The 14,769-nt window shown below is 42.1% G+C and overlaps 3 protein-coding genes across 3 annotated transcripts; 2 read left to right on the top strand and 1 right to left on the bottom strand.

Moving 5' to 3' along the window:
* Positions 1–2,365: 2,365 nt before the first annotated feature.
* On the top strand, positions 2,366–3,376 carry MELLADRAFT_64711 (uncharacterized protein; the record flags this gene model as incomplete). Its single annotated transcript, XM_007412069.1, has 2 exons — positions 2,366–2,905; positions 2,981–3,376. 2 exons carry the CDS (start codon positions 2,366–2,368, stop codon positions 3,374–3,376), a joined length of 936 nt encoding a protein of 311 aa, XP_007412131.1.
* A 2,119-nt stretch (positions 3,377–5,495) lies between these two features.
* On the top strand, positions 5,496–6,264 carry MELLADRAFT_108257 (uncharacterized protein; the record flags this gene model as incomplete). The annotated part of the gene is made up of 4 exons (XM_007412070.1): positions 5,496–5,500; positions 5,633–5,927; positions 6,012–6,149; positions 6,187–6,264. The coding sequence occupies 4 exons, from the start codon at positions 5,496–5,498 to the stop codon at positions 6,262–6,264; spliced, it is 516 nt and encodes a 171-aa protein (XP_007412132.1).
* A 150-nt stretch (positions 6,265–6,414) lies between these two features.
* On the bottom strand, positions 6,415–7,692 carry MELLADRAFT_108256 (uncharacterized protein; the record flags this gene model as incomplete). The annotated part of the gene is made up of 4 exons (XM_007411978.1): positions 6,415–6,489; positions 6,950–7,102; positions 7,164–7,556; positions 7,633–7,692. The coding sequence occupies 4 exons, from the start codon at positions 7,690–7,692 to the stop codon at positions 6,415–6,417; spliced, it is 681 nt and encodes a 226-aa protein (XP_007412040.1).
* Between the last annotated feature and the right edge of the window lie 7,077 nt (positions 7,693–14,769).

Raw genomic sequence — 14,769 nt, 5'->3', positions numbered from 1 at the left:
AAATAAAAATGAAAAAACTATTCACCCCTTGACCCAGCTCAGCAAACACCACCGACTTCGATCTTTCAACTACAAAAAACAACACTAACACCCAATGGATACGATAATAGGATTAGCTGAGCTTTTGAAATAACAACAGTCAGACACTTCTCAACTTCACACTTCAAACAAAACAATCCTCAACTACTTTAAAATCTTTTTAAAGAAAAACTATCGATAATACGCTTAACACTTTTAAAACGAATAACTCAAAGACTTATATTTTTTTTAAAAGACTATCTCTTTCTTTTCTCTAGATGAATCACAAAAAAAAGAAAAACACACAGATTTCACACACACAGACACGAACGAGACAAAAAAAACGAGACCGATACATTTAAGAAAAAACCTCCTGATCACTCCCTCCTCCCTTTCCAATTTCGACTTCATCTCCAATCGGGCCTCTATGTTCAAATCACGACATCACCAGATTCACTTTGATTTTCGATTTAGTTTTATTTCAAAACAGCTAAGTACCCTGTTTTTTACTGCTCATCCTTTTATTAACTTGTTCATGATCTGTGTTGACTCCCTTTTTTTTTCTTTCTTTCACTCATCTCTTCTCTCTAGTTGTTTAGATTTCGATTTTCAGGACCTCTCGATCGCACTTCATCCTCAAGCTCCAGCTCGATCTTCACACCATCGATTTACAATGTAAGTTCAATTTCTTTTCTCTCCTTCTACACTATCCCATCCTTGACTTTATGTATTTAGATTTCGATTTTGACATCATTTAAGTAAGTTTCTTTTCCCATTCACTTCTTTGTTTGTTCTCATACTGACTCCTTTACCTCCTTTCTTTGTTTTCATTAGTTTTAACTTTGGACCTCAAAATCGAATTCCTATTTAGTTTCAATTTCGATTCTGATCTTTGATTTAGATCTTGATAAATATGTAAGTCTTTTCTCTCTTAACTTTCTTTCTACTATTCATCTTGCACAACACTGACACCACCCTCTTTCTCTATCTCAATTTAAACCCTCAAAATCGATCCTTCTATTAAGTTTTTCATTAGTTTTAACTTCAGACCTCAAAATCGAATGTCTATTCTGTTTCCTTTTTTTTTCTATTCTTATTGTATCTGATGAATAGATTGATGGATTCAGTTTCGATTCTGACCTTTGATCTTCATCTTCATTTAAGTAAGTTCTTTCATTTCTTTATCTTTGTTTGTTCTTGTTTACTAACTTTATCTTCTTTGTTTAAAATTTTGATTCCCTTTTCATTTCGCTTCTAGGTATCTATTTGATAAGTTGAAACAAAAGCTTCCATAGGACCCCTCTATCTCGATCACTACTCAACTCTAACCACCTTCACTTCAATATCAATCAATTCAGTCTCTAACTACACCAACTCCATTTCGATCTCAGCCTGTTTCAACTACAATCTTCATAAACATTCAATTCAATTTCGATCTTGAGCTCTGATCTATCTTGTAAGTCTTTTGTTACTTTCTCTTTCATCTTTGTCTATCTAGATTTTGATTTTGAGGTCTGTTCTTAACATTTTTCTCCACTCTCTTACACAATAATGACAAGTTATATTGTTTCTTTATTTGTCTGTCATTCGATTTTGAACTTTGCATCAATTGTTTAAGATTAATTCATTTAAATTTGATTGTAGGCCTTCTTAATCAATTTTCAACTCTCTTGACTTCAATTTTAATTTCGACTTCTTGATCATTTAGGTAAGTTTTTTGTTCCTTCTATTCTGTTGCATCATTTAAACTGACTTCTCCACTTTCTCCTGACTTGCTTTAATGTTAGTTCATAGCTGCATAGATTCCAATTTCAATTCTTGACTTCTTTCTTGTAGATCAACTGTTTGGGGATTGATTAATCTACTAGGTGAGTTTTCATTCTTGATTCATCAATTCTAATCTTATTTGTGTAACATCAATGTTGACATTTTCAATTTTTGACCCTCTTTTTTTTTCCAAGGTATGTATGTATCTCATTTATTTATCTTTTTTGTATGCATTGTTTTTATTTGAACTTCTATGTCTGTATAAAATATACCATTTTGAATGTAAGATTGATGTTCATTGAGAATAACAAGATCCATATAGTGATAATTTGAATTGAAATGATGATTTTGATTATTTGTCTTGAGTCCACATGCCTTGATAAAAATTGAAGAGTGTGATTTATGGATCTTTTCTTTTTTCTGTTGTGAGTTGATCTAATGTAATAATAAAAAAATGATATGAGATTAAGACGTGATCATAGGAATTGCTTTCCACAGCGGTTCAGGGTCAGGTCGGCAATATGTGGAATCAAGCTATCTGCTTGTGGGATGCCACCATTGACTCTTGGGTAAGTGCGGTATGTTTCAACTATATAGTTGGATTTCGGTTCACCCATATGTCTTTTGCCTCCAGCGCGAGATCCCGGTGGCCCTTCCCCATCAATATCCCGCCTGTAACCGTACCATTGTGGTTCGCCTGGCCAAGGTGAACCCTCGGACCCCAGGTTTACCACAGAGAACGCCTGTGATTCCAGTCCCAGACCCGAGCGCCGTGATGCGCCTTTCCACATTGCCCTCAACGTCCTCCCAGCCTATGCCTTCCACACCCGACCTCCAGCACGCCAGCACGTCAGCCAGCTCCCGCCAGGGAACTCCTTCGGGCCAGAAGCAAACTGAAGTTGAATTGGGCATGGCGACCCCCACAGAACACACGCATGCACATGTAGTTCCGACACCGCATAAGAAGTACATTGACCTAACTCGCTCGCCATCTCCGGTCTCACCTTGTACACGCCAAGCGGGCGCCCCTTTCCAGGTGGTCAAACGCGAAAACATCAAAAACTCCCCTCCGCTTCCGCTTCCCCCCACTCTGTTTGACGATGCAACCCCTCAGGGTCAAGTAAGCACATCCTCCATCACGAAAATCCCAGAGAAGATGTGGCCATTGACTCACTGTTACCTTTTGTTTCCCTAGGTTTCAAGCAATTCGATGGCCAATCCAGACGTGAGGGTCCCAAACCATCGGGACCTCCAACTGGGATGGCCATCGAATTCCGTGCTTGTGTCCAGTCTTCTGGCGTGGCACAACGAGGCGCAAACAAGTGACATCCTTGCAGCTTGGAAGAACCATTTTGGACACGAATGGAAAATGGTACCTTCAACAGTTTACAGGTATCGTGCTTGGATAAATGAGGTCAACAAGGCAGGTCATGACCGCTTTGCGGCCCCATATCAATTTCAGCCCTCAGCGATGGTAGGCCAGGCACGCGTCCATTTCAGGGTTGAGTTCAATGTGGTCGCCAAGGTAGGCAAGCTTGCGAAGGCAACCAATGATGAAATCTCCGCCACCGAGAATCCTCATGAACGTTGAAGTGAATATGATTATTCACACTATGACTACTGAATATGATTATTCACACTATGACTATTTCTCCCCCAAAAAAAAATTACATTAGTATTTGTTTTTATCCTCTAAAGCTCCATTCTTATGAAAGTGAAAGTGACCTCGACACATTCAAAGATATCGTACTTTATTTTTTTGCCGCGTGATAATTCTCCTCTTCACTTTTTGTTTCTTGTTTGGTTGTGTTTGGGTATAAATATCAATTCATATTGTTTTTTTTGGATTATTATTATCCACATCAATCCGTAACAGAAGTGTGGATAACTCGTGAATGTTATGGTTTTATATTATAACAGGAAACCAACAACACGGGTAAGCAACATAGAATGGGATTGACGTGCAACAGCCATAAATTCACACACAGCAGCACAGCAGCAAAGGTCCAAACTAAGCTGCACAGAAATTATAGTCAGATGCTTCCTTTGAAGCATGAATTTGCTTGCTTGTGTAAGATAAACAAGTTTAAAGCTTGTGTAAGACAATGGGTCATATTGTTCATCTTAAATCCTTTTAATAAATATATATATATTAATTAAAAGGATTTTGGTTGGATTGGAATGCCTACCTAACTATAATAACCCTGACTAATCACATTTCTTTTGTAACTTGAGCTTCATTACTTTGGGTGCAAATATATAGACTGTGACTGTGAACCACTTGAATGACCACCTAATTGTATATTTATTTAAGATATATGCAGTTGCAACTATCTGCATATTCTACTGTTATGCAAAACCACCTTATTACACTACACCAAATGTAATCTTTACCGGGCAGTAAAGAAAACTACTGACATAGAAAAGTCCTGAGGCAACAGGAAGAGAGCTAAAAATCTGAAAAAATATGCACCTTGTTCCTAGATGTTGGGGCGTCATGATGAGTATTTTTTTGCATTTTACATGCAGATATTGGTTTATGTACTAACAATAAACACTGAAAATCATCAAAAACTCACATGTAACAATACCTGAAATTTGGGTCATGAGTATGAAGACAATATTTTGTGGTCTAAAAACTTCAATAACTTTTGCAATTCTGCTCCAAATAACTCGATTTTTGGTTCATTCAAAAGCTGAACTATTCTCCTTCACACTTCATAATGTCAGTAAGGTGCTATCTAGTCATTTAAACACTCTACATATGTTCAAACAGTTCTACATGAATAGCTCTGTAGGATCTTTTTTAGACCAGCTACAGATGTGATGTCTCAATGAAAAATGTAGAGGAAAGGCTCACCTTTTTAATGCACTTCAAATCGAGTGATTTGTTTCAGAACTGCAAAAGTTATTGATGTTTGAAGATTCCAAAATCCTGTCTTCAAAGTCAAGGGCCAAATTTCAGGTATTGTTACAGGTGGGTTTTTGATGATTCTCAGCCTTTATTGTTAGTACATTAACCAATATCTGTGTGTAAAATACAAAAAAAAACTCATCATGACGCCCCAACATCTAGGAACAAGGTGCATATTTTTTCAGATTTTTAGCTCTCTTCCTGTTGCCTCAGGACTTTTCTATGTCAGTAGTTTTCTTTACCGCCTGGTAAAGATGACATTTTGTGTAGTGTTATTATTCACTCACTGTGAATAATAATAATCACGTGAATGTAAACGTGATTATCTCTCAACTTATAATAAACTGCTGATGAGAGAGATAATCCCGTATCATCACGTATCACGGGAACATTCAAGTTAGGTGTGGATTGTGTTGTGCCACTCAACCACAGGAGATTTCATTCACATTCACTCAGTCTACAACGAATAATTTTTTTGGTTCTTGTTTGACCCAGCCAGGCAGAAAATCACAATTGATTACAACAAGCTCTGAACATGGTTGTAATTCATACGAACCGGTTTAGTTGGGATGCATTGATGACTGAACCAACCGCTTAGTTTGTGGTTAAATCTCAAGGGCGAGCAGAATAGCTCACCTTACATAAATAATAAACAATATCCCCAAAAGATAATCTGCAACCCCTGCCCGCATTTCTCATTCATCAATCAATATCTTATCCTCCCCAAAGCAAACAATTTCGAAATATATGGATTCTCAGTTACCTTTGCGATTCAGTAGCCTTTTTTGGACCAAAGATGAAGTAAGCAACATCAACACGCAGATGTTAGTTAAAAACACATGGGTCTGACCACACCTTATATGGATAGATCTTCGCCGCCAAAAGTGACATATTTAGATACTTTGTGACCGACGTGATTACCAATCACCACAGTCCCCGAGGAATTCCTTTGAAAATCACTGCCAGGAGGAACCAGAGCGAACTCCAAAAATCCCGCGCTTATAGGATCGAAGGACAAGTGGCGATTCATGGTAATGACAACCAGCCCTTACTTTTGGAGGACTCCCCAAGCACGATCGCCATTGGTAATGCGGAACTGAGACTCAACTCTATGGTTAACCAAGTATTAGCCCAAGGCCTCGGTCAAATAGTTGAATGGTCACGCAGGGAGGGGGAGGGATTACCCATCGAAGTTATTAAGGTGATGCATAGATGCTGGAATGACACGGTGAGTCATTCTCAGCTGAGCGTATTTCTTACGCCGAGTGTTTGGATATAACCCCACTTATCTATTCCTTGCATGAAAATCAAGCGGCGCATTGAATTCCACGCGACCTACTTGCTGGACACTAATATCACCTCTAAACTCACCATGAATGCCCTGGCTGAAGGCAACATCATCAGCTTGCGTGGGCGTGTCGTGGCGTATACCAACACTTGGGAGATAGAGGTAAGCAATTATCCTCTTAACTCTATTCCGTGTCAAGGTCATTGATGCAGGGCAAGATATCAGGCCACGGAAATTCAACTCATTCATTTCGAAGGCGATAACATTGCCATTTTGATGGCCAAGCCTGATCATCAATTGCGGAGGAGCAGACGACAGCGTGGACTGCTCCCAATATAGGAACCAACCCACATCAAAGTTATCGTGCTCCAGGGACATCTCACTCACTTGACACCGCTGATACTTCTGGAAATTATTTTGCGGTTCTCTATCCACGTGGTTGTCTATCCACGTTTCCACTGTCACCTATCCACTGTAGATAGCATGTAGATACATGTAGATACTATGTTAAAAAATTCCAATGTTACAATATGAATATTATCAAACATCACATTGGAAATGTGAGTTTGATTGAGGCTTCAGCTTCAACACCATGGCTATTAGATCATGCGTTCCGGACTTGTCATCTGCTATTCTCATTCGCACACTCACTGTTGAGGTCACGGCCTCAAAGAACAAGGATCATGCACTTTACACAACATATATACAACTAGTTGCCACGACGGGGACTGAAAGGCCATCCAGTAATAGATCCAGAAGGAAGTGTGTTCTCCTGTGTGTTCTCCAACACACGTACGGTCTAATGCCCAAAATCACATGAGGTTCTGACCGTGTCGATTCACCCATGACTTATTCGGCCAGCTTGGTAATTGAAAAGTTGCGCACCTGTGTGTGTCGCTTTTGGTCAATACTTGCTCGCTAATACTTGCTCGCAGAGGGTGTAAGCAGTCAGGATTACTTACCTTGACAATGAACCGATTGGACACAGGATCTTTCTTGAAGACAGTTCCATTCAGCCACATCGTCGCCCCCGCTTGAATAGGGCCCCATTTGGACCTATGTGGGGTTATATGTCCAAAGACATATGTGATTGCGAATTCTAACATGATTTCGCCCTGTGATTGAAGATAATTTAGCACTGTTTGATTGAATCAGATGAAAAATAGGTTGACTTACTACCGAGTCATACCATTCGTGTTTGGCATTGACAGTCAAATTCCAGCCACCTTCAATCTCGGGATCTTCAGCATAAGATACATTGAGCAGGAGACCAAGGCCATTGACAAGAGCTTTGCCTGCCAAGTCGTCTAGATCGGCACCGTGGGTCCCTACCTCGGTCTTTGTGGCGGAATGATATTTGATGACATTCTCGCCAGTCATCAAGTCTTGCCCAAAAGGGCCCACAAGAACATAGGTCCTGCCTCGTTTGAGTGTGTCAGGGCCCCACACATGACCTATAGCTTTGAGGGGTTCAATGACATGCCCGGTTTCGTTGGAATCTTTCAACGACAGAGACGTGTTGGCTGTGTGCCAACCAAACTGGCTGTCTTCGAAGTCAATGCGAACGCCCTGCGTCACGAACAGGATTATTAACCAACCAACATGCAAACGACTATCTTTACTAACAAGGGAAAATGAAGCTTACATCAGCAGTACTAGGAACAATGGCGGTCATGATCGTAGTGAAAGAGTTTTCGAGTTCCATGATGATGCAGAGAGGTAAATACGGGGATTTTTTATGAGATCAATGGCGCTTGGTTAATGTTAATGTACTCTGATCCGACTCATCAATAGGTATTTTATTTATACCTATTGATGGGTGGGTTCTACATGGTGTCGCTGGAAGGCTGGTAACAACAGCCAGGTGTTGCGCATGATGAGCGCATGTGTGGTGTTCCGCCATGCCTAAAGGGCTAAAGCAAAGGTGTTGAGCTTCAGCGAGCCTTGGTTGGATCACGATTGGGGACTCTAGCCATATGTCTTTGCGATGTAGAATGCCATGCACGCAACCAAAAGAAAAAGAAAGGCTTCGTACCCTTACCTCGCGACGCTCGCTCGTTGTTTATGAATGACCAGCGGTCAGTCAGTCAAAGCAAATATCAAAACGCCGTTGAAGATGGGTCCCCTGTTGGGGGCAAATCTTAGACCGCGTGGCGTTTGCCTTGCCTTTGGCCATAATGTTCTCGGTGATCGCTCTCACTCAGAGATTACTTAGAAAATCTTGGAAGGCAAGTGTAATGCAAGCACGCAAGAGGCAATGTATATATATATATATACTTGCTTACATGACTAGTGGTTTTTTACTTCAATAGACATGGTTACCAAGCAAAGACAGGAAAGATAGCTATACAATCTGATAAACCGGAAAACTTTTGCGAACATTCAGACAAGACCGTCAATTGAATCGAAAGTACCCCATCAAAGTACCCCATTACCAAAGAATTCCATTCCCGGACGCTTGACCAGCTTATTGGCAAGCCATTCATTCCTGAGTGCCACCATCTCTTCAAGAAAGAAATTGTATTTGACTGAGTGCATGTTTCGGCACATTGAAGCAAATCCGCCATACCATATATTGGTCAATTCCGCGGCCGAGGCGTTGAAAATCCATTTCCCCTCGTCTTGGATATCAGGGAACAGGCTGGGGTTGGTGAAACGCTGACAGAAGTCATCGCTGCCCGCATGGGAGCGATGGTGGAAAGGGTCCACTGGTATGACACTGCCTTGGAACCGGCTCGCATCGACCGCCCCGTGATAAATATGTTCAGTCAGCCGACACGCGTTGTCGTAGAAGACCACCTCAGGGATGCCTTGTGGGAAGGACTCTTCCAAGAAGGCCTAGAGGAGAAGATAACTGTATGAATGATATATAGCCTTCCAGAATCAATATACATACAAACTCACCTTGACGGCACTGACCGACTCCGAGTGGTAGAACGTTTTACAGGCCAAAATCATACCGCAAGGCCCTACAATGAGTTGATCATTGTGTGTGCGTCGACGGCTGAGGCATACCTTATTTTTTTCTTGCGATTGGCCTCCGTCACGCGCGCCTTCGTGTGCCCTATTGGACTCGTCAGCTTGTTGCAAGCTGGCCAGATCTTCAAAATCCCCAGTGTCCGCATTCAAATGAACGGTCGCATCTGAAGGCAGGTTCGAACCGGGGCGATTTAGGATTGCGGTGAGTGAAAAATTCCCTTGTACTCGTTCTTCAAACGCTTGCATTGCCTTCACGTGAGCTTCCTGTGCACAAGTCTTTGAACCAGGTTGACATGACGCCCGGCACGGTTGAGCCTGGCAACAATTACCCAGGATTTGTTCGTGTAGAGGACAGAACCGGTCGTTTATATTGTCGAGACGATTGATGCAAGGCCCTTCGGGGGGCGGATTCCCTGCGATCTGAGCTAATTCTTCGAGCTGCTCAGTCGTCGCACTACATTGCCAGTGGCCTATAGTCAGACCGTCGGTCACCACGGCGCGAATGCCTGCATCAAGCGTGTAATCAAAATGAGACGTATGTGATGTAGAAAAGTCATAGGTATTTGCGCACCTATGAGGACCTCCGCGCCGGTCTCAGGATCAATTCCACCTGGTTTAATACGGACACAACGTGAGCAGAAGTGATCCCGGTCGCGGGTGCCCTCGACGGCCAGAAGGTCCAAGTGCTCGCCCATAGCTTCTTCGAAGCAAAGGTGATCGGTTCCACTTGCGGTTACCGTGAGCTGCGTCCCCCGACGGTCTGCGTGGTCCAAAAGTGATTGTAGGTCCAGCCCATCACTACAAACGGCCTCAGACATGGCCGGTGTAAAGCCTTGATTGGGGTCAAAATGAGGGATATCACAGCTGTCGACAAAAGTCCTGTTGTACCAGTTGACTAAGTTGAAGTGCGACACACTTCAAAATCAAGGATGAGTCCCACAACGTACGTAAGAACACAGAAACAGCGCCACCGAAAAAGAAACCAAACATATCACCTACTGAGCTAGAAATTGAATTCCCCGTAACATGCTGTGCAATTGCCGTGTCATGTAATAATGGCAATGGACATGAAGGATATCTTGATCTCGCCCCATGTCCAACTTGTAGTAGCAACGCTTACCATCCCGCGTGAAGTAGCTAGGTCGATAGGACGTCGCACAGAGGGGATCTGAAAATCAACGATGTTAAGTCAGAAGGCGTCATCCAGCCAGAAGAGCACCTGAAGTGGAAAAGTGGACGCTTGCCTGGACATCGCGTGACTGTGGTCACAGCAGTGTGTACGCCGTCCGAATCAAATATGTAACCATTAAGCCGGGAGTGGACGTGCAGGTTTGGTGCTTTTGGGCAGACAAGGCATCGGGACACAGGAGCACGTAAGTGTTTTTCAGCGACTTTGCATTTCAGATTTCGGAGGCCCAACGATCGGATGCATTCAGAAGGATTGATACGCGAAGAAGGCAAGATGTCAAAGGCTAAACTCCATATCGGTTGAATGAGGTGGTGAGGGAATTCGGGAGTTAGCGTGGCCACGAAGAAAGGGATCAGAGGAAGACGTGTAGGTGTGAGTCGGAGACCATGTCCGGCGGTGTGCTGGACTTTGGAAGCGAGAGCAATGAACCGCACAAAGCCGGCAACCGTGAGTGTCGAGCTAAGTTCGGGTGTGGTTGTCGTGAGGTGTGCTACAAAGTCGGTCAGTAGCATTGCGAGGATTGATTTGTTTGAACCGATTTTCGAGATTTGGGTGGTTGAGCTGTGTGGACACGCGCCAGAGGGCGAGATGAGGCGAGATGAGACTCAGGTGTAGAGGGGTTGTGGCGCTCGCGACGCGAGGCGTGACAGGGACACCTTTCACAGGTCGGCCTGCCCACAAGTGGGCCTGGCGACAAAGAGATCATAACGTAAGACACTTATCTTAAGGCAGGTAGTCGGTCGGTAACTGGTTAAAGCTTGGGGCACTGTCTATGTGTACGTCCCTGTACTCAACCCATGATCCTATGGGGTTGGGGGGGTTTCTCAGGATTATCACGAAAATCTGAAACTTATCAGTCAAACCCCGATCCTATAGTCTACCGCTGTTTCTAAAACTTCATTTCCTTTAACTTGTTTCATCTTCTTATTCAATCTCCTTCAAACTCTTATCTTTGTCTCAAGGGGTTTCACCAATCAGAATCTCTTTCAAAAAGACATACAACACCACATGGTAACTTTTCATTCAGATACCAGCATCAAAGTGCTTGTGTCACAATCTGACCAAACTCTGACCAGAATTTCAGACATTCTGGTGGGTTGAACAATACCTGCTGTTTTATGGCCAACAGGTGAAAATCTGACCAGAAATCAGCCCATTGCACAGCCAGTCAGTCTGGCAAAAGCTCTACCAGCCCTTTGGTGAGTAAAAGAAGGTCAAGGGTTCAAGGAACATCAAATCAGAGGCTCTGAAATTAAACTTCTTTTTTCACATTTGTTTCCATAGACATGGGTCTCACCATTTTTTTCTTATTTGTAGAAGGGCAGAACTCCTAGAATATATTCTTTGGTTTGGGGCTCTTCACCATCTCCATCACCACTGGTGCCTCAACCTGCATGGGGCAGCACTGCCAACATAAATGCCTTGGGTTGAGAAACCTGAAGCATCATTGGAGGTAAATCCTTGGACAGACCTTGTCCAAGGTTTTGATCCAAGGTAATCTTCTGCGCTGAGAATTACCTTAGATCAAAACCTTGGAAAGCTTCTTAGAATCCAAGAATACATTTGATCAAAAAATCAAAGGTATGTATGTTGGTGGTGTAGATGGTGTGGCTATGGGCAGAAACAGAGAGGTTCTCAGAACAGCTCCCACATGATTAGTAGCATCCAAACCTTTCTCATAAACAGTAAATAAGCTGCCAAATAGCCCATCTTACAGTGGCCAGCCAATCTTGTTGCTTGACTACCACTCTCTTGACCATCTTGCCACACCTGTCCACCACCAAGCTAATCTGGCCATATGGCAGTACTTTATGCTCAAAGAACAACAGTCTGGAATTACCGTGCAATAGGTCTGTGACCCATCCCTGAGCATACCCAAAGGGATTTAGAAATCACTCAGGGCCAATCAGGGTGTGCCTTGAATTAATTATGGTTGCTAGTGCCAAGAAGCATAAGATGTCAGACTGGGTATTTACATGAGCAGATGAGTGGGGCAGCTGGAGCACTCACAAGGCTTCTAGGATTACTTTTGGCTTATTTCAGTGCCCCAGCCCACAGAGTGCCTCTTTCCAAGAAAGTTGTGGGCAGAATTGGCCAGACAGTGCTGGGGTCTGGTCATAGCCTCCCCAGTGGTGTATGTATGTAACAACTTTGAGCCAGCTGAACTATACCACACCATTAGAAACCTGCTAACTAGGTCACTAACACAATTGTTTCCCTTTAGATTCAGACCGTTTCAGAATTTTAGAAATTTGAGTAGTAGGCTTTTCCTCCAATTCCATATAGCATAGCATAGTTGAATTCCTTGATCCAGAAATCAGTCTGGCAGTAGTATAACATAAGTTTATGTTGCATATTGCTTCAATCCACACCAACAGATTTTTTTACAAAGGTTGTATAAGATTTGCAAATTGGAATCCAATTGTTCAAGACTGATAATTTCTAAAACAAAGCTTCTTTAAGTCTAACTCTAGGGTTATCACCACTATAAACATTTTGGAATGTGATGTTCCTCTAGATGTGATGGTATATAGTTGAGCACTCCAAGAAAATCCGCTATAGGCAAAAAATACTAAAGAAGATTTCTAAAAAGGTGTTTCTTGATCTCAGAAAAACAGTGCTTGAATCATCATGTTTATGCAATGGTGCTGAAATTCTTCAAAACATATGAACTTGTTCAAATTCATAAATATTCATACATTAATCCCATGAACTCTTGATAATTGAAAATCAAAGGTTTATCAGGAAAACATATCTCTAACCCTTCAAATTTTGATGGGTCAAGTAGATCCAATCAAAACTCCAACTGGTCTCATCAACACAATTTTCAGACAGAAGAGATCCTGATGATGAGAAAATGCATTGTTTTTTTCATGCTTGATCTTGAAATCCTGATTCATTCAAAATCATTTGTTTGGGCAACTCTGATAACACAAACACTTAAAATTTGATATGTAAATCTGGCAATAAAGAATCCATATTACAATCTTCAAAAAATCTATACAAACTTGTGTGCTGCTCAAACAGTGATATTGATAAATTTCCACTCTTGCCTATCTTATCTACACGCAATTGTATGTATGCTAATTCCCTGGCCCTGGAGCTTGCGGGGTTCATGACTCTTATCTGCTGGATATCCAGATCATTGAAGCCTGCCATCAAGAATCTGAAAATCTCATTCTCATGATGTATCATATAGACAAAGAATCTTGTGATATCTTCATGTGTTTGATGATCACTAGATTTCGTACAAGCAAATCAATGACGCATATATTTGGTTCATCAGAGTTCATCATCATGGATTGTGGGACTTGTTGGAGACAAATCTGACTTGAAGATTTACATAGCTTACCACAGACGTGGTCGCGCAGAGAGAGCTTGTGTTAAGCTGACTTGAAGAGAAGTTGATTGATTTGTGTGACACTCTCAAATTCCATGAACGCTCCAAACAATTGCAACATTCAATTTTTTATCACAAGAAATCCTCTACAGTTGTTTTGAGTTCATTCAACCGAAGCTCTTAGCTACCCAATACTTCAAACTAGCAAACCCTGGCTTCGATTTCACATCAGAACCACCATACTCGGATAAAAGATCTGCAACAACAAATTTTTCTAGGAAATGACGATGAAGTGAAATTTACAAAACAACAAATAAATCGGATTGTAGCTATGTACCATGTGAGTTTTGTCATACAAACTTTCTTGGATATTTAGACCTGATGATAATATTGATTCATTGTGCTTTGATCATGTTACAGTAGCAGATACAAATTCATCAAGATGATTTCATTTATGGTGGTCAAACCTGTGCAAGAAATTTGCAAGACCGACGTGCAAGATCCGCGCAAGATCCGTGCAAGATTTCTTGCACCGATCTTGCACAAGTATGTTTTTCACAACCCCACCGTAATTACCCAAACTTCACTCATCATGCCACGTGTCTCATCCAGAAGACAAGTGATTCGAATGTTCAAGCGACTCGCCAATCTAGACTACCCTTATACCTCTCACAGTCTTGTTTTAACGCGAAAGCGAAAGGGTTTCCGCAGCTCAAGTTCAGGTTTCTCCGCCTTCTTCCAGCTACTACAGATTCCTCAACTTCAATCGGTGTTCAATCTGGAACCATATGTTTGTGTGGCTCTCTGGATGCTATTTCAACGACGACCGAAGCGTTTGCTCCAATCATCGGCGCGCCAAGCTGAACAACACCCACTGGCTTTATTCGATAATCCGGGATTATGGTCACTCGCAATTGACATGATCGAGCAAAAGCGATACTTCGAATCCAGGCGTCGCGAACCTCAAGCATGTCTAACGATGTTCAACAGATTTTGGGGATCACACGATACAACCTTTTTAACCCTTGTATGTTTGCTTATCCAGATATGAATTTTCAAGTTGTCTACAAGCTAATTGTTGGTTTCACTTGCATATCTAGGCTCGAATGAATCGGTCTAGCTTCTTAACATTACTGAACAAAATCGCATCGTCTGACTTATTCGAGAATCAATCAAACTGTCCGCAGGCCCCAATCGAGCTGCAACTGATTGTGACTCTGGCCAATCTTGGCCTTTCTGGAAATGGGGGTGGTCTGAATGTTCTCGCCCATATA

The sequence above is a fragment of the Melampsora larici-populina genome (genome assembly GCF_000204055.1).
Source record: "Melampsora larici-populina 98AG31 unplaced genomic scaffold MELLAscaffold_28, whole genome shotgun sequence".
In the NCBI taxonomy this organism is placed as follows: Eukaryota; Fungi; Basidiomycota; class Pucciniomycetes; order Pucciniales; family Melampsoraceae; genus Melampsora; species Melampsora laricis-populina.
The sequence above is the reverse complement of the archived record's forward strand: the minus strand, read 5'-3'. Positions and strand labels throughout refer to the sequence as shown.